Source organism: Phoca vitulina, unplaced genomic scaffold (genome assembly GCF_004348235.1).
Source record: "Phoca vitulina isolate PV1807 unplaced genomic scaffold, GSC_HSeal_1.0 scaffold1, whole genome shotgun sequence".
Classification (NCBI taxonomy): domain Eukaryota; kingdom Metazoa; phylum Chordata; class Mammalia; order Carnivora; family Phocidae; genus Phoca; species Phoca vitulina.
Genome location: NW_022589704.1, coordinates 105,046,419 through 105,071,550, shown reverse-complemented (window position 1 = coordinate 105,071,550; position 25,132 = coordinate 105,046,419). Strand labels below are relative to the sequence as shown.

The 25,132-nt window shown below is 40.6% G+C and overlaps 1 protein-coding gene across 2 annotated transcripts in view; it reads right to left on the bottom strand.

The window, feature by feature from the left end:
• Positions 1–25,132, bottom strand: part of CNTNAP5 (contactin associated protein family member 5) — a 792,175-nt gene that overhangs the window by 367,056 nt on the left and 399,987 nt on the right. For both annotated transcript variants that reach the window (XM_032412450.1, XM_032412460.1), the window contains exon 8: positions 935–1,199. In XM_032412450.1, coding sequence (XP_032268341.1) covers positions 935–1,199 — 265 coding nt within the window. The remainder of the gene's footprint in view (positions 1–934; positions 1,200–25,132) is intronic.

Here is a 25,132-nt window from a genome sequence, read left to right as displayed (position 1 = left end):
GTGGAGGAGGGTCAGAGGGAGAAGGAGAAGCGGACTCCTTGCTGAGCAGGGAGGGGGCTGGATCCCAGGACCCTGAGATCATGACCAGAGCCAAAGGCAGACACTTAACCAACTGAGCCACCCAGGTGCCCCTAAAATGTATTTCTTTAAACTCACTAATTTTCACTTGAAATAAAATTTGGTGGTTGTAAAATGTCCACAGAAGTGTGTATGATATACAGGGAAACTACAGGCTTTGAAGCCAGACAAATTCAGCATGAAATTTTTGTTCCATCACTTATTAACATGTGCTTTTGGAAGTTACTTAGCTTCCATGACTCTTCACTTCCTCATCTATAAAGTACCTATAAAATACCTTCCTTGAACGAGCATGATGAAGATTCCATATAATACACGCCATGTCTGTCGAGACGCAGCAACGTGTTCAGAAAGTGGTCTATATTATGTTATATTTAGGTAGGAATTCTTATTGCCACTTCTCAAACAAGTCTGCTGAGGAATAAGGAAATTAAGAGACTTGTCAAAGTTTCATAGATATGTCTGAATTCAGTGGTTTTTGTTTGTTTGTTGTTTGTCTTTTTTTTTTTTTTTTTAAGTCGTCTCAGGGCACCTGGGTTGTCAGTTAGTTAAGTGTCTTCCTTCTGCTCAGGTCATGATCTCAGGGTCCTGGGATTGAGCCCACGCACTGAGTCAGCGGTGAGCCTGCTTCTCCCTCTGCCCCTCCCCTCTACTCCACCCCCACTCTCAAATAAATAATATATATATTAAAATTATATATTTATGAAAAGTGGCCTCTTCAGACTTAGGGTAAATTAGTGAATACTGGGTCATCCCACAACCTGAGAGCTGGATTCTGCACGTTTTAGTTGGAATCTCAAACGTGGTTGACTTGGCTGAACAAGAAACCGACCTAACAGTTGTCAGAAGATGGTACCTGTGAGGATTTCAGCTGTGCGTTCGGTCATTTTCTGAATCACGAGTCTCACAGTTCCACCCTCCAGGCTCAGCAGCAGGGTCCCCGAGCCCTCAGACAGCTCTGTGGACAGAAGCAGACCATCCTTGTTCCATGTTCGAAACTGGAAACTCACTGAGAGCCCATCAATTTGGGGGGTGCCGGGCAGCAGCAAATAACTGCTGCTGGAGTTGACAAATGTGATGGGAACAATTTGTGGTTCGGAGCAGGAAAAAGTGACATTGCCCTGGAAAACAATAAAAATCAAACATATAAAAGCCATTTTTTATTCTGCAATCTGACAGCTGATATAAACAACCACCTGGAGCTGACCTTAATTTCAGGATCATTCTACATGCAGCTACAAGAGCTTAAAGGAAAAAAACAATGTCAGCTTTGTTCAGATATGCCTGTGAGACTGTTTCTATTCCTGTTTTATGGATCACACTCTTATCCATGAGGAGGCCATCGGAGACCCCAGCTGGGGTAGGGGGTGGGATGGGAAGCATCAACATTTTCTAAGGAATGGGTATGAAAACAAGTGCATTCATGCATTGAATAAATATGTACTGCAAATCACTATGGGCCAAGCACGGGATAAAGTTTAAAGGGATCCACATGAAAAAACTTTGTTATGGCTTGGAAGGTGTTACAAGAGAGATAGACACAAGCTCCCAGGGGAGCCTGGTAGAAGAAAGAACTAAACAAGTAAAGGTTTCACAAGGGAGGTGATGTTTTCCTGGAAGGAAGCGGGGAAAGATAGTTGTGAGTGTGCCTGGCTAGACTTTTCAGCAAGTGGCATGTTGTATGCAAAGATTCAGAGAAATTAGCAAAATTGGATTCCTGGGAATTATGGGGAACTTGTCATTTCTGAACATTAAGTGATGCAGGGAGGGCTAGGGGCCATGATGGAGGTGAGACCAGAAAGATGAGTAGAGGTAGAGTTTAAAAGCCCCTTTATGTTTGCTGAAGTTATCACCCAAATTTAGAAACAATAAGGTGACACGGTCAGGTTTTAAGCTACTGAAGACGATTTTCAGTAGCATGAAGAGTGGAGGGAGGGGCAGATGGGAAGACTAGAGGTGGGGAATATTAAATGTGCATCAACTAGAATCAGTAGATAAGAATAGTATTCTTTGCATAAGTGAGGGGAAACTGGTCCAAGTTTTCCAGGGGGGAACACCCTGGCTTGACTGGCTGCCTGAATTCAAATTTTCTACTCATGTGTCCAGATAGGGAGGTTATATACCTAGTACAGGTCCCAGTACTGGAGCAGGTTGATTGTTCAACTACAAAATCCTCATAGTTTGGAAAAACATCCCTAGGTCCCAACCATGTCTGTTAATGATAGTCCTGCATTTCTGAAAACAAACAGCAATCTCCAAACAAACTTAAACCAATAGCACATTTTTGATGGTTCACTCATCAACCATGCTGCTAGGAGTGTATGCTTGCATTAATCATGTTGTAGTTGTTTAGATGTTTCCTCTTCTTTGGGTTAGATCCCCAGAAGTTAATTAATGTGTCAAAGGGCAAGGCTCTCAATATCCATTAAGAAATTGTCTACGGTTCATACTGCCCCACCGCGCCTGGCAGTAGGCTAAGCACTCACAAACATACTTCATGTATTCTGCATAGTAACACTGCATCCATTTAAATAGTTCACAGACTAGGCTTACAGAAGGTAAGTAGCTTAACAAAAGTCATGTGCCTCGTTAGCAGTGCCAATGGGATACAAACTTCGTTTGTCAGACATGGAAGACTTTCCTTTTAGTCACCATCTCTGACACATCCCTCCTCTGCACCAGTTAACACCATTCTAAAAATTCTATCCATTTGTTCATGATATTCATTGTTGTTCTAATTTGCATTTAAAAAATTTCTAGGGCACATGGGGGCCTCAGTTGGTTAAGTGTCTGACTTCTGCTCGGGTCCTGATCTCAGGGTCCTGGGATAGAGCCCCATGTCATCTGGCTCCCCCCTCAGCGGGAAGTCTGCTTCTCCCTTTCCCTCTGCCCCTCACCCAACTCATGCTAGCTCTCTCTCTCTCTCTCTCACTCTCAAATAAATAAATAAAATCTTAAAAAGATTCTGGTGGGCTTCTTTTCAAGAATGAAAATATCCTCACTAATGGCAGATTAATTGAGGCAGAGCTATCTTTTGGAAGAAGTAAAATCACAAATGTTCTTACAGCAAAGTCCAGAGATAGTAATTATTCTTCCACTTTTTTTTTTTTCTTTTTCTCAGGTCAGTATCACCTCCTAACAAATTTGCCAGAGCAAAGCTGTACCCCAAGTTTGAGGCTGTGCAGAAGGTGGAATGGTTGGGAGGTAGTGATGAGGCTGTACGCAGAAGAGTAGGAAGTCATAAAAATGCCTCATTTCCCCACTGATTTAAAATCCAATGATTAGCTCAACCCAGTGTTCTCTGGGTGTTCTCTGGATCGGTAGCCATGGGAGGTGGGGGTCTACAGAAACTGAGATTCTCCCCTTATGTGAGTAATTCACTCATATCTGAGAGGTCTGGGAGACCCCTTCCTCAGACTTGCTCCATCCACTGAATGTCTAATGGACCTCAGGTACTTAGGAAATAGACAAGGGGACTCAGCATCCCTTGAAGGTCATTCAAGTGTCCTGGCTAGATTCTGGTAGCAAGAAATTCAGATCAATGCCTCAGGGATTCTCCCTGGTTAAGGTAAAGCCATGTGTGGTGATCAACACTTTTCCTCATTGGGGAGAAGGACACCATTGAAATCATTGGGGTGCCCCTGATTCACTGCAGGTCATGCTTCTCCAGTCCATTCTCCACCTCCCTTCACACTGTCCTCTGCTGTCCTTCCCTGGAGCAGCTGCCTGAGCTGTCCAAACTTCCCTGTTGTTCAAACATACCCCTGCTATGTTCTCTGATGGCAAGTCCAAGGACAAACGAGTAGGAGAGAAGAGAAAGGAGTAGATGGGAAATGCTTTCCACAACAAATCTGACCCAGCTCTCCTGGCAAGTGAATGTTTCCAGCTCAGCTCCCCATCACACAGCTGCTGTGCTGCCATTTCTGCTTCTAATCCTATCTCAGCTACACTTGCTGTTTGCAGAAATGTCACGGTGTTGAGAAACATCGATATCCACCCCCACCCCCATCTCCCCAGTAGACAGAAAGAAAAAAAAAAATTAGCTAAATGCAAAAGTGCTACTTTTGAAATCAGCAGAAGATTATTTAATCTTTCTTAATAATACCATTTGTGACTTCAGAATCCTTCTCAAGGCAGCATTTGAGGGAGTCCCCACCATGATTTAGAAACAGCATGCAAGAAGACAATTTACTTTAGGACGTTGTCAAAACAGAAAGTGGCAAAAAGTCTACAGACGATGTTCTACCCTAAATACCCCTTCAATCTATTAATTCAACTTTCATTCCATCTCCCCCACCGCCACCTCACTGACTGCCAAGAAGGAAGCTCCATTTCTCAGACCCCTTATTCCACTGCACGTTTATTTCATTAAAGTCAACATTTATTCAAGATTCCTCAAGCATTGTAAAACAATGTATTAAGCACAGGAGTTATCCATAAATTATAAACATGGTGGAAATCCTTTGCATTAGTCCTTAAATGTACATTTTGACTGTAATAGGTACAAAGTGTGCCCTGACACAGGAGCACACTGTGGCCAAATCTTCAACATAAATCAACCAACTCTGGACCTATAGAAGAGGTAAAGAAGTCAGTATCACTGCCACAGGTCCCTTTCTCCCCTCCATAAATTACAAGACCTACAGGGTCTTTCACTGTCCAAAAAGGAGGTCATTCTACATTGAAGAAGCCAAATCCTTGGTACCTGGTGTGTTTCTCCTGATAACTCCACCATGTCCTGGTTGGATAGTGACCTTCTACTACGTGACTGACTGCCAGTCAAGACTGGGAGTAAGGCAACAACTGGCACAGGTACCTGGAACACATGAGTGGGGAAGCTCCCTTTGTCCCCAGGGTAGCAGTTCTTAGTGCCCTGTGCTTTCACGTATGCTTTTCATGTGCATACATGCCTATCCTCCAAAAGGTGAGGTACCCAAGAGTGCTGGCCCCAAGATAGAGCAGCCATTTGTCCTTTAGAGACCCCCAGATAATATCCATATTCCTTCTCAAGGATCCACCATGGCCTTTTCTTCACAAACCTTAAGACACAGAACTTCCCATCCCATCTTTCTCAGACAAAAGTGATCACTCCAGATGGAGCACAGAACTTTGAAACCCTAACGATCAATGTTCATAGACCATTTTAGAGAGATTGCCCTTATCTGTGTAAAAATGCTGTTCTACAACAGCAAACTGATACTGTCCCCTGTCATGAGAAGGTTGATGGCCTCCTGTAGGTGGTCAGGACTTGAAACCCAGGAACCAAGTTCGTGTCAGAGAAGGAAGCAAACCTTCTTCTTTGATTCATCCTCCCCAAGGAGGCCCTTCCACCAGAGGGCAGAGAAAAACACTTACCTCACTAATAGCTATGAAGGAGCAGTACACGGTTTTAGACAAAGGAAGCCTATCCTAATCTGGACAGTTACAAAAGGCCTCCTTAGGGAGGTGACACTAGCATTGAGATTTTACAGAGGCACAGGAGTGGCTATGTGGAGAATTGGAAAGTGTGTTATCTGATCATAGAGGGAAAGCATTTGCTAAGGTCAGAGGCAGGAAGGTGTGTGGCGGGCATAGTCAGAGACTCAACAGAAGGTCAGCTGACTACAGTTCAAAAGCCAGCATGTCAGCAGTCAAGATGAAGTTGAAAGGACAGAAAGAAGGACAATCATGTCACTCTAGACCATGTTGAGGCACTAGAACTTGATGCTATGGAAAAAAAAAATGGGAATAGGGGAAGGGGGATTGATGTAGAGGTTAGGATACACAGTCATGTGGTGCTTCAGATGCATCCCTCAGGGGGCTATTGTTAGGGAGTGAAGTGTATTGTGTGTGGAGGAGATGAGTGGCCAAGGGCCACACTTCAGGCAGCTGTTGAAGTTAGTAGACCAGAGCAGTTGAGGGTTTACGGAAAGCTCTATCTAGAATGGCAAAGGGGGAGAGAGAGAAAAGCAGATATTTTGCAGGTAAAATTGATAGGAGGTGCTATGCTGGGTGAAGGGACAGGAAGACCAAGCATATTTCCCACTCTCTTCTGCTTGAACAAAGGACTTCAGGTAAGAAAGAGCAGACAGGGAAGGAAAAGATTTCTTTTTTGTTAGATTTCTTTACAGTGCCCTGTCTATTTTTCTTCATGTTAGTGTGCACTCAGAGGCAGCAGGCTTTTCAACTTAGGCAGAAATGGATTCTTATCAGAAATATTTACTGGAAAACCCATATATTCTGTATGATCCTTATTTTTGGCTAGTATAATTTGGAAGATAAAGGTAGAGAGTTGACTTGGGATCAAATAAGAACACGTGCAACATGCCCAGCATTGATCGTGATGGTTGTTTTTCTGCTTTCCCAGGTCTGCCAATTTTGGGTAATCTGAGGCAAGTCACTTCTAGAGTCTTAGTTTCCTGTTTTGTGCCCTGAAACCGTTGGACTAGTTAGTTCTAAGGTCCCCACTGCTTCCCCATTTCTAGGGTATCTGAGGCTAAACACCCACGTTCTTATCATCTGTCTTCTTTTTGGAGTGGGGCATAGGTATCATCTGAACCATTCCTATTGTTGACATGAGAAGTGTAACCAAGTATTAACATTTTAAAATACTTTTCTTTATAATGATTCAGAGCATAAGGAAGGACACTTAGGCCTTTGTCCTACCAATTCTTTTCGAACTGCAGGGAACAAAGCAAGGGTCTCTGCAAATGATGATATATATTTAAAATATAGAAGCAGAAAATGATATTGTTTCATATTTTAAAAAAAGATGACCAATTTTTATAAACATAATTAGCAGGGAATAACAACCAATTGACTGACTATTCTTCCCTCTACCCCCTCTCCAAAAAAAGCTTCCATAATCACTTTACAAAGAGAATGCTAGGTTAACATTGAACTGCACCAGGATTTACAGTGTTTAACAATTTCTTGGAGATAATAAAATAAGTGAAATTATATGTAACCTGCTTAACTTGGTGCTGGTCCAAGGACCATGCAATGAAAATCAGAAGAAAACAGTAAGAGAGAACACAGCTGCCTCCTTCCAAATAAATCCAAGTCATTCTGCCACCAAATCAGAAGTCTGTCAAATGCTGACTGTATTCCAAACAAAATCCATCCAACTGAAAGCTTTCTTCCATGGTGGAGGGGCTCATCAAAAAGGAGATCTTTAGTAACAGCATAATTACCGTGGTCTCCTGATGACTTGTGAGTGATGAGTAGCTGACAGAAAGAAGTCTATACATTTAAGTCTTTGTCATGTGACCACAGAATGAATCAGATGAACTGTCACAAGACTTATTTTTCATACAGAGGGACAAACTTCAGAAGATGCTCTTCTGCTATGCACACAGTGGAGGAAACACCATCATGGTCTACATGCAAGTGTATAATAGATGGAACAGCCCAATATGCAATGAACAGTGAGCTAATGGTCTCTGGTTTGTCAAACATTGTTAAACATTGTCATTTTTTCATTGGTCAACCAGATATGTTAGCCAGGCCTTAGAAAGCACAGGCAAAAATGCCATAATTTGCCAAACCAGAACAAGGAGCTAACAAAACTGAGAAGAAAGACATTCACGAATGGCTTAATTTGTGCCTACTTCACAGCTGTAGGATTGAACATAATCCTTTGTTTATTTTAGATGAGGTCATGGATGTACCTGAGACATTTTAGACCGTAGCAGCCAAAGTTAACTGTGCCTGGATTTATACCTAGGTGTTACCTTTGCCTTATCTCTCTGCTAAGGGATCCACCTTATTTCAAGATTGTTCCTTACTTAACTTGTGCTGGCTTTGCAGACTACAGGTTATGACTAAAGGGGCCATCAGTGATGAATTGTTCATGGGCATTTGTCACTTGTGGGCATTCTTCTCCAGTTAAACTTTGACCAGTGATGATAGGCACCACCTTTTTCTAGTTATCTTGGTTTGGCAAGTGCATTCCTTCCCAACACATTTCACTACTCAAAGATATCTATTCCTGCCTGTGATAGTGATTCAAGCCATTTAACTATTTTGTGGAAGACACCAGAAAGTTATCCTCTGCTTTAAATGATAGTCTTAAAGAACTCATAGATCAAAGGCAAGTGAGGAGCCTGCAAGTTCAATGTCCTCTAACTCATTCTCAATCAGGCAGTTTGCCACTACTTCCTGCCTCTTTTTTTCCTAGGACTTCATTTCACCCACCAAATGTTGCTCACCAGCTGACAATAAGACCCTGGCCTGGCTTAGAGTCGACTGGGGAGAGGACAGAGGTAAGACAATTGCTAGGTCCTAGTCTGAGACCTATTAGCCACCTGCTGGCACAGCAGGAAGTGCCATGGAACTGATGCAGTTGGGATGCAGTGGCCTTGAACCTTGGCAGACAATTGGATTGGTTCCCCAGTGGTGGGGGAGGGAGGTGCCCCAGAAAACACACATGTGCATTCACAGTTTACTCTCCCAAAAAGGGGCAAGCCCACACCTTCCCTGAGCCTCTGATGTGGTGACAGGCTGGCCATGGGGGTTGGCTTTAGCTGGAAGATTGGCATGATCCAGAAATCCATCTACCAGATCTGGGACTAAAGGCCTCTAGCCCTGGAGACACCTAGTTGTCACACCTCTGCCCACCCGTGCAGAAAAAGAGAGGGGAAAACAAAAAAGAATTGAAAGAGTAGACCAGCATTTATCTGTTGAAAAGAAACCTGAGGTCATTGATAGAGGTAGGCTGGGAAAATAACTTGACCAAAGTTAGGATGAGTCTGAATCTAGTCCGGGGAACAAGGCAGTGGCTAGATAGAGGGGCTATGTGAGTGGCTAGGGGAGACAGAGGATTGGTAGCCAGTCTACTCCCACCGGGATTCCTCAAATATTGTCACAGCCAAGTCCCGGTACATCCCTTCCTTGGGTCCTGAGTAGAGATGATATGTCAGGAATGGCTGTCATGCTGTACCAGAAAACCAATTTTTAAGACCTCAAGGGAATATAGCAGACCCATCTTGAGGTTCTGCTTACCTTGACTGGTTTTAGAGTTTCCTAAATGTGCACTTGTAAGGGTTATATTGCTGTGCTGAGCTGTTATTTACAAAGCATTTTCATTGTGGGTGTTTGTTTTGTTTTTAATCATCATCCAGACATCACAACACCCTGGTGAGTAAAAAATAAAGCTAGCAGTGCAAGGCTGAGTTTCAATCAGGAAGCATCAAACAAAGCCAATCAAGCATTTATAAGCTGGGGGAAAATGATCTTGATTCAATCTAATTTGTGGGGAAAGATTTCAAAGTCAGTTCTAGATTTTCCGAATGAGTACAGCCATTTCTAATTTGATTTGTCTGAAAACTCCCAGGACTGACTGGCAAGCTATCAGTAAATGTAGAGGAAAGGCTGCCTTGTAAGCTAAAGCTATCTTTAGGAGGAGCAGGATGCCAAATTAAGGTATTTTTTAATGTTTAGACAAAGATAGGCTCTTTCATTCTTTTATTTATGTATTTAAACAGATATTTATTAAGCAGTTCATATAGACCTGGCTCAGTCCTAGCGGCAAGGACGCAGCCCAGGAGACAGGTAGGCTCAGAGCTTGCACATCTGGAGCTTGCACTGCATAAGGTGAAGGACATGAAATGTGTCATCACAGGTATGATTAGGTGGCAGGAGGGAGAAGTCTATGTTGATGGAACAGCATGTAACGGGGATTCCTGAAGTACCTTTTGATTTGGATGATAAGTAGGAAGAAGTGGGAGTGGGAACAGGATTGGGGTCGAGTATGAGAAAGCAGAGGAGGATAACCACTGGAAAGAAAGTCATGGTGCAGTTTCGGAATTAAGGGAGACTAGATACCTGGCATTAGTCTATTGGGTAACATCTTGTTTCTGCCAAAGAAGGCCTTCGAGGTTAGAGATCATGGCCCTTTGGTTTCATCTGAGGGTTACCTAGGGGAAGCATCTTTAATAATGAAGGGAATGCCCCACTTATGGCTGAAGAGCATGGGTACACTGGCAAGTGGTTCCCCACATGGCCTGCTTCTCCAGCTTTCCACGAGCTGGCTACATGTACATATCAGTAAACAGGTACCCACTGAGAGCCACATGCTGCCTTTGGCCTCAGAGACTATCTCTTGATTTTCTCTTATTTTGCCTACTCCCCAAGCTCTCAATTTCAGCTCTTTGGCTATGGATGCAGTATTAGTTCCATGCCTGTGTGTGCCCGTTTCTGGCCCCATATTTCATGCTTATTCCCTGTGCATTAAAGATGAACACCCCCACCTGAGTTTCAGGTTTTGCAAATAGTGGTGTCTTTCACCTAGAAACAAACCCCAGAGGAGGTCCTTGGGAGCTAGGGAGTGAAAGGGAATGACAAACACACCCAAGATTAAACTGATAAACTCTCAGTTTAGCTGTAACTACCCTGAACACTCTTTAATTTCTATTTCCAAATATTGTGCAAAGTTATTTGGAAATATGAATCAAGAAGCTTAAGAACATTAATAATCCTTTTTGACACTTTCACTTCTAGAAATCTATTTTCAGGAAATAATCTGGAATTAAACCAAGATTTACACACTAAGCAACCATTATTTATAATAATACAAACCTGGCTCTAAAATTAGAATAGTTATGTAAATTACGGTATATTCATATGACATACTATTTTGCCACCACTAATAACGATTTTTATGGTAAGTATGAAAATTGCTTTTAATATAACATCAAATGAAATGAACAGAACACAAATTGCATGTACAAATCAGATAAAATATATCTATATATAAATATGTAGGTATAGAGGAGAGGCTACTTTGCTAAATAGCAGCTCTAACTGGCTTGTCAAATTATGGCGATTTTTATTCACATAATTAATTTTTTCTCCATTTAAAATGAAAACTTAAAACTTTTATAATGGAAGTTTAAATTAACTAGTTTTCCAAGTATCATTTGAAAGTTTCATGACAACAATATTGAGAATTAGTAACTGCTATCAAGGGCATTAGTGTGGATTATTGAGAGAAATAAATAATAGCAGTTAATCCAAGAAGGGACAGAAGTAGCTGGATATGAAACCCAATGATACTAGTTTTCAAATTGTTCCCACACCTGAATAATTTCAGAATTGTTTGTCCCCTCCATTGCAATCTCTAGTTATATGTCTACTCCACCAAAGTAAGCGAAGGTGACAAGTCATTATGGTGGTAAAGTCAAAAGAAAGTATCATGTGTGAGTGTGTGTGTGTGTGTGTGTGTGAGAGAGAGAGAGAGAGTGTTTACTTTTTCCCTTTGAGTAAACTTTCTTGTGCAAACAGCTTGGCCCATGAACAAAGCAACTTTCCACTCTACAAGCATGTACATGATGGCTTTTTAAACTAAATTCACTTCAGTGAGGAAAAAATGTTCTTAGCTCTGAAAACATAGTATGAGCTTCTTGTGTCCTAGGAAGAGACTGAAAAGTATCAAGTGTGTGTGCAGGGCAAGTACCCTTACCTTGCCTAGAAAATTAAGCAAATTTATAGCTCAAAAATGAATACATTTAAAAGTCAACTTCTCGATTTTATCAATAATGATCTAAAAATGAGAAGAAACATATCTAATTCTGATTATTGCTATTATCTCTAAATAAACATTGTAAGAGTTTTCCTAATAAAAATAACTTTAAAAATAGAAGCTAAAACTTAATACTTATATTTGGGGTGGTGAATATGCTAGATCAACACTGTCTAAGAGAAATATAATGTGAGTCACATATGTAATTTAAAATTTTCTGTAGCTGGGACATCTGGGTGGCTCAGTTGGCTAAGGGTCTGCCGGAGGCATAGGTCATGATACCAGGGTCCTGGGATGGAACCCTGAGTCAGGCTTCCTGCTCAGCTGGGACCCTGCTTCTTCCTCTCCATTTGTCCTCCCTGCACCCCCACCCCATACCCTTCTCCCTTCTTCGTTCTGCTCTCTCTCTCTCTCAAATAAATAAATAAAATATTTAAAAATAAATTAATTTTTCTGTGACTATATTAAAAAGAAAAAAGTAAAGTGAAAGACATTAACTTAATTTTAATTTGAATATTGGGTTATTTACCTCAATACATGCAAATATTATTTAAACATGTAGTCAATATTAAAATTATTGAGATGTGTTTTTTTTTTTAATCTTTCCAGCACATCTGAATTTGATCTAGCCACATGTCAAATGTTTAATAGCCACACATGGCTAGTGGCTACTATAATGGATAGCATAGGTCTAGAGTGTCCTTATAATGGTGATGGTAGACCTTGACACCAAATTAAAAACTGTAACTGTAATTCTCTCTCTCTCTCTCTCTCTCTTTTTTTTTTTTTTTGTAACTGTAATTCTCATATACTGACCTTTATTGTTCAAAAAGACTTGGGCAGAGATCCCTAGTTACCTATTCAAAATCCATTTTCCTTGCCTTTCTCGTAGTAGAACTCCAATTTATTTGAGGCAATACTATGTTCAAGTGGGTAGCTACATGTCCCAACTCCCCCTGCAGATCCGTATGCTCAGGTGACTTAGTCTGGTCTACAAGGCATAGCAGGGCAGAAGCATTGGTTGGGACTTCCTGGAAGCCTTAAAAAGCGCTGACTTAGCTGGCAGGGATACTCCTTTGCCTCTGTTTCCCCCCCCCTCCTCTGAAGCTTTGCATTTAGATATGATACCTTAAGTTCCAGAAGCCTACTGGGACTCTCAGGATAGAAGCCACAGAGTAAGAATGGCTTCCCTGAAGGGCAGAATAGTCTGAGTCTCTAACCACTTCCTGGAGCTTCTAGTTTCTATGTTATTGTTTTGTTGAGGGGGCAGGGAAGAGTATAGATAACTGATACAAGTACTTCCAGTGGTCTTCAGATAATACAATTTTAAGTGGTTGTTATGAGATAAATTGTGTTTCCCCAGAATCCATATGTTGAAACTCTAACCCCCAGTACTTCAGAACGGGACAGTGTTTGGAGACGAGACCTTTAAAGAGGGGATTAAGTTAATATGAGGTCATTAGGGTGAGCTCTAATCCTGTCTAACTGGTGTTCATACAAGAAGAGGAAAATTAGACACAGAGAAAAATCAGCTGTCTGGAGACATAGAGGAGAGGCCAGTTAAGGACCTGGGCAGAAGGTGCCCATGTGCAAGCCAAGGAGAGAGGCCTCAGGAGAAACCAAACCTGCTGACACCTTGACCTCAGATTTCTACTCTCCAGAACTGTGAGAACATAAATTTCTGTTGTTTGAACCAAGCCAGCCAATGATAGTTTGTTATGGAAGTCCTTGTAAACTAATACATTGATAGAGGGTTTTTAAATAATTCTCCTTTTGAAATGTTTGTGTTGAAAGGTGTTTTAGACATTTTTTAAAGGATTTTGTTTATTTATTTGACAGAAAGAAAGAGTGCACAAGCAGGGGGGGTGGGAGGCAGGAGAGGGAGAAGCAGGACCCCGAGATCACGACCTGAGCCGAAGGCAGATGCTTAACCGACTGAGCCATCCAGGTGCCCCTGAAAGGTATTTTAGATGTCTTAAAGAATGTTTCTCAGTCACAGCACCAGAAAGAATAAGTTAATCACGAAGTTTATCCAACTACATAGTAACCATATTGGATGGAGAAGCCGCAACTCCTGACTCATACAGTGGTTTTTCTGTAGGCCAGAACCACTTCTGCATCAGGGACATAGAAATCATTAGTGGGGGTAGATATCCTGAAGATCATATTTTTTTGAAGACTTATTTATTTATTTACTTGAGGGAGAGAGAGAGAGAACACGCACAGAGGGAGAGCAGCAGACTCCCCACTGAGCAAGGAGCCCAACGTGGGGCTTAACCCCAAGACCTTGAGATTATGACCTGAGCCAAAGACATACTCTTAATTGACTGGACCATCCAGGCACCCCCCCCCAAAGATCATCTTCTAATTCTCTACCTTAATTGACTAAGAGTTAGGTGGTGTCAAGGATCTCTTACTTATATGTGAAGATCACTAAGTATAGAGAGGAACAGCTTCCCTTCAGAAGATGCTTCTACTCTCCAGTGTTAAATAAGGAGACATCCTCACTGCTAATCAGATGCTGCAAGTTTGTCATGGTATAATCATCCCAGTACAAGCTTAAATAAATATTTCTTAAGTACGTACTATCTGTAGTATGCTAGCTTCCTAGATGGGAATTCAAATTAGTCCTTTCTCCTCCTATTAAAAAAAAAGGCATTCACTTATTCAACATTTGTTGATCATCATTTTTCTGATGTAATGTTACTTTAGCTAAAATTTAGAAACTCAATGATTAGAGCAGGATATAAAATGTACATAAAGCATATCACAGCAGATGAACATGGATTTGGCATCAGAAAGGCCAGGGATAGGGGCACCTGGGTGGTTCAGTCGTTAAGCATCTGCCTTTGGCTCAGGTCAAGATCCCAGGGTCCTAGAATTGAGCCCCACATCGGGCTCCCTGCTCAGCGGGAAGCCTGCTTCTCCCTCTCCCACTCCCCCTGCTTGTGTTCCCTCTCTCGCTGTGTCTCTCTCTGTCAAATAAATAAAATCTTAAAAAAAAAAGAAAAAGAAAGGCCAGGGATATAAATTTCCTAATTATGTGTCTTGGACAACTGGCTTTAATAGCGTTAAGACCCATGTTTCTCAACTTCTAAATGAAACCACAAATAGTTGTCCATTTCATAGGGTGAAATCAAAGATTGAAATAGATAAATTTTCATATTTGAAAAGAGTGTCTGGCACATACTAAATGTTCAGTACATTACTATTTTCATTACAGACTATGTTGATAAGAAGGGAATAAAAAAGAAGATACACGAAAGAATATTCCTTTTAAAAAAGTAGATTGAAAAATCTACATTGGCATAGCATTTATGGTTGCCTTTTTTTGATGGGGATGTAGGTGATTTTTTTCTGTCTACTTTTCTGTATTTTCCAAATTTCTTATAATATGTAAACATAAATTCTCTTGTGAAAAGTGAGAATTACATATAAATTTTAAGATACTTATTGGTCCATATGCTGGTTATTTAATTATATTGGTGGGAGGACTGTGATTCTTGTGCTTTCCCAGAACAGTATCAGCTCTAATCATCTCACACATTTATAAAACATGGGACCCACTGCTTCTTAAAAAGGGTATGAGGTTGTAGGGATATCGGTCCCAAAGCACTGAAATTTCACACATACCCCAGTTATAAATTTTATGAGTAAAAACATGAAAAAAAAAAAAAAGATGATTAGATTGTCTTAATGGTTTTTGCCAGTCATGATACTTACTGTTAAAAGTTAAAAGTCTGGTAAAATTCATGTGCTTTCTAGGTTCTCTGAAGAATAGAGGACAGGCTCTTGCTATTGATTCAATATGGAGTATTGTATTTGCCCGTGAATATAGAATGATGAGCATTCACCAAAACCTCAGGCTATAAAACTAAGAGTATCTTCTGGAGCTGCCTGACCTTCCATTCACCTTGAGAAACTAGCATTGAATGCTCCGTCCTCAGGGTCTGATTCTTAGCTATGTTCCTGCAGTGCTCTGCAAAACCATACAGTGCTTATAAACTTCCACAATGCATCATCCAAAACTGAAGTAAATGGTGGATTTTAGGGCATGCCCTCAGCCCCAAATCTATTCAGTCACAGGATTTCTATCAGACACATCTACTGTGGCTTGTGGAGGCTGAATGTGTCCATTTAGCCATATCCTTGATCTCAGGGTACCTTTCTTAAACGCCTACTCAATCATTTCATTTTTAATTTTTTTTAAATTATCCTTATTATTTTTAAAAGAGAAGATGTTTATTTAGCTACTGGACTGCATTGAGGCAATAAGGACAAATATGAATGTCCTTCAAAGGGCTTGTTTCCTTGGCAGAAGAAAGGTAAGTTTTGGAACTTATTGTCAGAGAGGAAATGGATGTAATAATTGACCTCCTTGGGTGAGAATGGATAACCCCATAGGCTGACTTAGGAATAGAAGGATGAGCTAAACTAGGATATTAGAGAAAAAGGTGGAAAGAAATGGCAAAGAAATAAAACTATTTCAAAGGAGGGTAGTGAGTTGCATGAGAAAACCTTTAGGTGAAATATGGGAATAAGTTTTAGGAGAATTTTGGCATAGCAAATACTCATCAGAGGGGTAAATTGTTTGGGTGATTCAAATGCAGGTCTACCTATGGCACACCCCAAACATTTTGAGTATGAGAAATTCCTTTTTATGTAATAAATTACATGGACCTATAAAAGAGAATAAGTGTAAAGTTTCACTATTTTCTATTGAGGAAATAAGTAATGACAAAATGAAATAAATTAATACCTCCCTACTCACAACAGCATGTACCTGTATTTAAGAGTTTGTGCTCATATACCTGTGAGACATGCTATGATTGCCCAAAGCTATGCTCAGGTGATGTTAAAACATAAACATGCACGTGCCTCCCTTTGTCTTCCCTACCCTCTCTTCTAGATGTCCTGTGCCTCTGGTTTTTAACCTAAAGTTTAAAAGGAAGAAAAGATTAGAGAGTGTGTCAGTTATCCATTTCTGAGTTTCAGCTCCAAAGCCACCCTTCTTTGCCCTGCTTGACAGAGATTGGACCCTGTAAACATTTCCTGCCCAAATGTTAGGATTTGCCAGTAGAGGGCACTAGAGAGCCACTGCGAGGAGATACCATTTGGCCGACTTCTCTACTGGGTTCCTGTCCTCCATTATTGATAGTCAGTGGGGAAACCACTAATTCTGCACACTTGAGCTCCAGCTGCGCCCTCAGCTTACACTTTCCCCACTGGTAGCAGCTCCCACAGGCAGCTTAGAGCTGTGCTGCCTGGCAAGCTTTGTTGCTATCGGCAGACTGCATGGTCCCCTGGTAACCATCCACTTGGAAGAGGTGTGAATCTCAGCCTGAGAGGCAGGCAGGGGGAGCTTTCCTTGTCACTAGTTCCTTCACTGTCTATTTTCCCTCAGCCTAGAGAAAGTACCTGATTTTTTGCACTTGCTCTTTCTGGACCATTAAGTCCTCTTTTACCCATTTTAGCAGTTAACCACCTTCTACTAGCTAATATTCAAATATATATATTTTATATATATATATATATATTAATATATATTTTTTTCTTTTCAAACAACCTGGACCTTGACAGAGGTGTCTTCTAAATCTTGCGACACAAAGTGAAGAGCTTCTAAGAAGCCAGTCCAGCTGTCCCCACAAGGAACAGATTCAGTGTCAGGTCCCTACTTCTTGAGGTCCTGATTACTCAACAAGGAGAATTTATATAAGATTATTAGGAATTTAAAAAGACACAGAAAAGTTTGAATTTATCTATTATTTTTGTAATCTAAAATGTATTCTGGAGCTCTTAACTTACTGTCCATAGATGGACTTCAGGGGTATCTAGTGCTCCAAAAACGTTATACAACATAAAATATTTTCATGATTTTCATTTTATTCTTCAAGGGATATGTGCTCCCTAAAATATTAATAATCACTGACCTAAAATCTTTAGAGTTGTTCTTGTAGAAGGCCATTTACACAGCAGGATAGACAGAGCCATAGGACTATGGTCTTCATGGGGAACATACAATGAGAAATGGTGATCAAAGTGGGGCAATAAAAATAATTATAACACTATTATTAGCTATTAGTGATTCAATGCCTATAATATCCCAGGAGTCACCAATCTATAAAGTAGGTATTATTAGTTCTACCTTGAAGATGATGACACTGAAATATGATGAGGTCAAGTAATTTTGTCTGCATTCTGTAGCTATTATATGGTGTTGGTGGGATTTAATCTTACTGCCTTCAAAGATTATATACTCTTTTTCAACACATAGTGCCTTCATTATGTATGTTTCAATGTGATTAGTGGCACAAAAAGGTATGTTTATTTTGTTTCCCAGAAATACTATGTCCCCATTTTGAGTTTCCATGCCCCTGCTCAAAACGCCTTCTTATTACCTTGGAATTGTCCAGATTGTTCTTCAAAACCTACCTCAAGTTTCTGCACATTCATGAAGTCTTTTCTGAACCTACTAGCCCTGTGATTTCTCTTCCTTAATTCTTGTAACATATTTTGCATCTTGTCAATAGTTTTCAGTGGCTGGGGAAATGGTGCTCAGGAGCACTGTTGGGAGGGCAGGGCTGTAGTCAAAGTAAGAAAGCAAGAAGCTATAAAACCAAATGAAATCATTGAGAGAATCACTGATAATCATTGAGAGCAATCAAGGTGGCAAAATGAATAAAAAGTATATGTCAAACTATTAAGGCAAATGAGAAGAGATGAGGAGGGCTGGCCATCAGAATGGTGGCCGGGAGACTAGAAAGCACATTATAAGGAGACAGGCAAAGTACTTGCCTCAGCTCTCTTTTTTTTTATTGTTATGTTACTCACCATACATTACATCATTAGTTTTTGATGTAGTGTTCCATGATTCATTGTTTGTGCATAACACCCAGTGCTCCATGCAGAACATGCCCTCTTTAATACCCATCACCAAGCTAACCCATCCCCCCACGCCCTCCCCTCTAAAACCCTCAGTTTGTTTTTCAGGTCCATCGTCTCTCATGGTTCGTCTCCCCCTCTGATTTCCCCCCCTTCATTCTTCCCCTCCTGCTATCTTCTTCTTCTTCTTTTTTTTTTCTTAACATATATTGCATTATTTGTTTCAGAGGTACAGGTCTGTGATTCAACAGTCTTGCACAATTCACAGCGCTCACCATAGCACATACCCTCCCCAGTGCATCAGCTCTTAATTCTGAGTTCTGAAATGGTTACCCAATGCCCAGTATGTGGATACTGGGGCAGAGAGAGGTTTAAAGTTTCCCATCCATTGAAGGCAAGGATCATTTGTTATGAGCACAGTAGATACTCAATAAACTATGTTTTGATGATGATGATGAATCAAATGCTGAGTTATGTCATGCAATAGAAGTGTGAGTGTCACAGCAAAGAAAGCATAATGGAGCTGAGTGGTGAAAGGTGCTGTGAGGAGAAGGTGGGATCTGGAATGGCCACACAAGGCTAGCAGGCACAGCACATTTGACACTGCACCATTCCCAAACCCACCCATGGTGGATTCTGCCTATGGATCATAGCAGCTTCTTCTATGCAGGCTGGACCTGGCGCCATGATTCTCCCTAGCACTATGCTCCAGAGAGCCACAGACAATCCACTGGGGTTGACATAGGCAGGGCAGGAATGCAGCAGGTGCACACTAGTATACCCTAAGGGTGGTTCCATTTTTAAGGTTTTGAAACTTCCTAGTTATTTGCTATAAAGCCACAGCCCCAAAGATCCTAAGTAACTCCCTGAACCTGGTCTTGTCTGCCTGATTGCCAGTTCTCTCTGGGCCTCCCCACAAGGCAACAACTCAAGGTCCATGGTTGGCACCCCCTGGGGGCTTCAGTACTCTGTTCCACCTCAAGAAGTCATTAAATCTTTTGAGTCTCATCCTGATTCAGAAGGTTAACCTTACTTGTGAGTTTAGAGAAGGATTTCGGTTTGGGGCTAGGTCAGGAAAGAGCCGAAGGAGAAAAGCAGCTCAGTGCAGGAGCAACATGGAATGAAAAGGCTTAGAAGTGGGTATGCATAGAGTGAATTCCAGACACAGTGAAGCATCTAGGCCTGCCTAGAAAAGAAGCATTGACAAGAAACTGTGGGAAATAAACTTCAATATATTGGAGGAGCTGATTATGAAGGATTCAAAACCCAAGCACAGAAGGTTCCGTCACCAAATACAAGAGCCCCTGGTCGCAAAAGGCTGAGGGAGACAAAAAATCCCTGTGCAAGACTCTCGGCCATATACTTAAATGCAGAAGGAAGAGCCTGGCAGGCAGATCCTGGCAACTGGACATGCTGAGAGCCACAAGGCCAGTGAGGAGCTCCTGCCAAGATCACAGCCAGGTAGCTGTAAGGGAGTTAGCCTCTTCCAGCCACTGCCTCTGCTGCCATCTCTCACCCTCTGGCTGAAAGCAAGGATTCTGCCCCCACACTCCTACATTGCAAGAGATACCCCAGAGAGATTTATTTGGCAATTGGCAAACTACATAGGGGCCATTTCTGAAACACCTCATTGGTCTTCAATTCCCAGGTAAGCAGTGCTAGTCACCAATCTGCCCAGCCTTGTTTTGTTTTGTTTTGTTTTGTTTTGTTTTTGCCACTTTGGTGTGAAAGTCATTCAAGGCCCTAGGGAAAAAAAATAGATGTATAATAAAAATGAATAAAAGCTGATGGTGTAGTGCTTTCCAGAAGAAGAGGAAGAAGACTGTGAATGACACAGCCACTGACTATATATCCTTGACTTTCCCTGGTCCTGGGCATAAAGCATCGTTCAGTATAAACTGTGGATAACAATGTCTGACCCTGTCTGCCTCTCACAGAGGTTTCAGGGACAAAGGAATGAACACAACCACAGGTCCATCTGCCACTCCTCTTTACTCTCCTCAGATATTAGCATCGTGATGTGTAGCATCATGATTATCTATAAGACAGCTCTCTCAAACAAGATGTCTTCAAATGAAGGGATTATCATTGCTAGTATTATTGGGGGGGAAAGAGCATAAAAAAACACACTCAACTCATTAGCTGGAAGTTTTGCCAAAGAAAAGAACCTGAGTTGATTTCAAGTTTCATTTAGACGTGCTCCTTTTTTTTTTTTTTTATTTTTCTCTTGAGGTATAACTAACATACCATGTTATATTAGTTTCAGATGTATGATCTAATGATTCTACAATTCTAGACATTTCTCAGTGCTCATCAAATTAAATGTACTCTTAATCCCCTGTAGGTATTTCATCCATCCCCTCACCCACCTCCCCTCTGGCAACCACCAGTTTGTTTTCTGTATTTAAGAGTCTGTTTTGGGGCACCTGGATGGCTCAGTCATTTAAGCATCTGCCTTTGGCTTGGGTCATGATCCGTGTCCTGGGGTGGAGCACCACATCAGGCTCCTTGCTCAGCAGGGAGCCTGCTTCTCCCTCTCCCTCTGCCTGCTGCTCTGCCTGCTTGTGCTCTCTCTTTTTCTGTCAAATAAATAAATAAAATCTTTTTAAAAAATGTCTGTTTTGTTTGCCTCTTTTTTTTTCTTTGTTTTGTTTCTTAAATTCTACATGAGTGAAATCATATGATATTTGTTTTTCTCTGACTGACTTACTTGACTTATCCTCTATGTCTATCTATGTTGTTGCAAATTAACCCCTCTTTTAAAAGGCATTTGGATATTCAAATGAGGGGAAAGTATGAGGTATGAGGTGGAACTGATAGGAGAAACAGGTGCTTTTGCACACTGTGTGTGTGTAGGGAAACTGGTACAGACTATAAAAATTGAGTCAAAAATCCATAATTGTTCACCCAATAATCTTCACTCCTGGTTATCTATTCTAAATTTTATTTTTTTAATTTTATTTTATTATGTTATGTTAGTCACCATACAATACATCATTAGTTTTTGATGTGGTGATCCACGATTCATTGTTTTCATATAATACCCAGTGCTCCATGCAGTACATGTCCTCCTTAATACCCATCACTGGGCTAACCCTTCCCCTCACCCCCTCCACTCTAAAACACTCAGTTTGTTTCTCAGAGTCCATAGTCTCTCATGGTTCATCTCTCCCCCTAATTTCCCCCCCATCATTTTTCCCTTCCTTCTCCTAATGTCCTCCATGCTATTCCTTACATTCTACAAATGAGTGAAACCATATGATAATTGACTTTCTCTGCTTGACTTATTTCACTTAGCATAATCTCCTCCAGTCCCATCCATGTTGATGTAAAACTTGGGTATTCATCCTTTCTGATGGCTGAGTCATATTCCATTGTGTATATGGACCACATCTTCTTTATCCATTCATCAGTTGAAGGGCATCTCGGCTCTTTCCACAGTATGGCTATTGCGGACATTGCTGCTATGAACATTGGGGTGCATGCATCCCTTCTTTTCAGTACATCTGTGTCTTTGGGGTAAATACCCAGGAGTGCAATTGCTGGGTCATAGGGTAGCTCTATTTTTAATTTTTTGAGGAACCTCCATACTGTTTTCCAAAGTGGCTGTACCAACTTGCATTCCCACCAACAGTGTAAGAGGGTTCCCCTTTCTCCACAACATTCGTTGTTTCTTGCCCTGTCAATTTTTGCCATTCTAACTGGTATAACGTAGTATCTCAATTTGGTTTTGATTTGAATTTCCCTGATGGCTAATGATGATGAAAATTTTTTTCATGTGTTTGTTAGCCATTTGTATGTCTTCTTCAGAGAAGTGTCTTTTCATGTCTTCTGATCATTTTTTGAGTTGATTATTTGTTTTTTGGGTGTTGAGTTTGAGAAGTTCTTTATAGATCTTGGATACCAGCCCTTTATCTGTAGTGTCATTTGCAAATATCTTCTCCCATTCTGCGGGTTGCCTCCTTGTTTTGTTGACTGTCTCCTTTGCTGTGCAGAAGCTTTTTATCTTGATGAAGTCCCAAAAGTTCATTTTTGCTTTTGTTTCATTAGCTTTTGGAGATGTGTCTTGAAAGCAGTTGCTATGGCCGATGTCAAAGAGGTTATTGCCTATGTTCTCCTCTAGGATTTTGATGGATTCCTGTCTCACATTGAGGTCTTTCATCCATTTTGAGTTTATCTTTGTGTGTGGTGATAGAGAATGGTGGAGTTTCATTCTTCTGCATGTGGCTGTCCAATTTTCCCAGCACCATTTATTGAAGAGACTGTCTTTTTTGTTTGTTTGTTTTGTTTTCCATTGCATATTTTTTCCTGCTTTGTCGAAGATTATTTGACCACAGATTTGAGGGTCCACATCTGGACTCTCTATTCTGTTCCATTGGTCTATATGTCTGTTTTTGTGCCAGTACCATGCTGTCTTGGTGATCACTGCTTGAAATCAGGCAACGTGATACCCCCAGCTTTGTTTTTCTTTTTCAACATTTCCTTGGTGATTCAGGGTCTTTTCTGATTTCATACAACTTTTAGGATTGTTTGTTCCAGCACTTTGAAAAATGTCATTGGTATTTTGATTGGGATGGCATTGAAGGTATAGATTGCTCTGGGTAGCATAGACATTTTAGCAATGTTTATTCTTCTGATCCATGAGCATGGAATGTTTTTCCATCTTTTTGTGTCTTCTTCAATTTCTTTCATGAGTGTTCTGTAGTCCCTAGAGTATAAATCCTTTACCTCTTTGGTTAAGTTTATTTCGAGCTGTCTTACGGTTTTTGGTGCTATTGTAAATGGAATCATTTCTCTAATTTCTCTTTCTACAGTTGCATTGTTCGTGTATAAGAAAGCACCTGATTTCTGTGCATTGATTCTGTATCCTACCACATTACTGAATTGCTGTATGAGTTCTAGTAATTTGGGGGTGAAGTTTTTTGGGTTTTCCACATAAAGTATCATGTCATCTGCAAAAAGAGAGAGTTTGACTTCTTCTTTTCTAATTTGAATACATTTTATTTCTTTTTGTTGTCTGATTGTTGTTGCTAGGGCTTCTAGTACTATGTTGAATAATTGTGGTGAGAGTGGGCATCCTTGATGTGTTCCTGATCTTAAGGGAAAAGCTCTCAGATTTTCCCCATTGAGGATGATATTCGCTGTGGGTTTTTCATAGATGGATTTTATGAACTTGAGGAATGTTCTCTCTATCCCTATACTCTGAAGAGTTTTAATCAGGAAAGGATGCTGTATTTTGTCAAATGCTTTTTCTGCATCAATTGAGAGGACCATATGGTTCTTCTCTCTCCTCTTATTAATGTGTTTTATCACATTGATTGATTTGCAAATGTTGAACCGCCCTTGCATCCCAGGGATAAATCCCACTTGGTCGTGGTAGATGATCCTTTTAATGTATTGCTGGATCCTATTAGCTAGGATTTTGGTGAGGATTTTGGAATCCATATTCATCAGGGATATCAGTCTATTCCAAATTTTAGAAAATTACTTTTTCATTATGTTTGCAATCTCCACATTATTTTTGGCAGTAAAACTTCAAGCCACTCAAAATTTAAGCATAGTAGAATCTTTATTTTTTAAAGATTTTTTAAAAATTTATTAGAAAGAGAGAGTGTGGGGTGGGGGAGGAGCAGAGAGAAATGGACAAGGGGACTCTGTGTTGAGCATGGAACCCAATGAGGGACTTGATCCCAGGACCCTGAGATCATGACCTGAGCCAAAATCAAGAGTCAGACACGTAACCAACTGAGGCACCCAGGAGCCCCTAAGCACAGTAGAATCCTAAAGCACTCTGGTGGATTGAGTTAATGTTTAAATTGTTTACATACAAAAAGATTAAAAATTTTTACTAAAAATTTTAAAGATGGTGCACCTGGGAGGTTCAGTTGGTTAAGCGTCTGTCTTGGGCTCAGGTCATAATCTCAGGGTCCTGGAATCGAGCCCCATGTGGGGCTCTCTGCACAGCAAGGTGGCTGCTTCTCCCTCTCCCTCTGCCCCCCCACCTGCCCGTGCTCTCTCTCAAATAAATAAATAAAATATTTTAAAAAATGTTTAACGATATAAAACATATTTTAAGAAAAATATTAACCATAAGAAGCAAGATATAAAATTGCTGATAAAATATGATCTATGTTATATAAAATATACATTTAAAATATGAAAACAAAATACATATAGATGAGAACATTGTTTCCCTCTCCAGCTGGTTTTGTGTTTTAATTTGTATATTCCAAATATTCATCACAAATACATATAAATGTATAATTTTAGCATTTTAAAGAAATTTTGTTTAATAGTTTCAAATAATGATTTTACTAGGTGAGCTATGAAATCAGCTATCTTAGAAAAACAAGTCATGGGGCCCCTGGGTGGCTCAGTCGGTTAAGCGGCTGCCTTCGGCTCAGGTCATGATCCCAGGGTCCTGGGATCGAGCCCCATGTCAGGCTCCCTGCTCGGTGGGGAGCCTGCTTCTTCCTCTCCCTCTCCCTGCTGTTCTGCCTACTTGTGCTCTCTCTCCCTCTGTCAAATAAATAAAATCTTTAAAAAAAAAAAAAAAGAAAGAAAAACAAGTCATAACATTGATTTAAGGTAGAATGATTCTCAGAGAGGATGACCATTCCACTGTTAGTTTATTATTTTTTTTTTAAAGATTTTTTTTTTTTTTTTTATTTG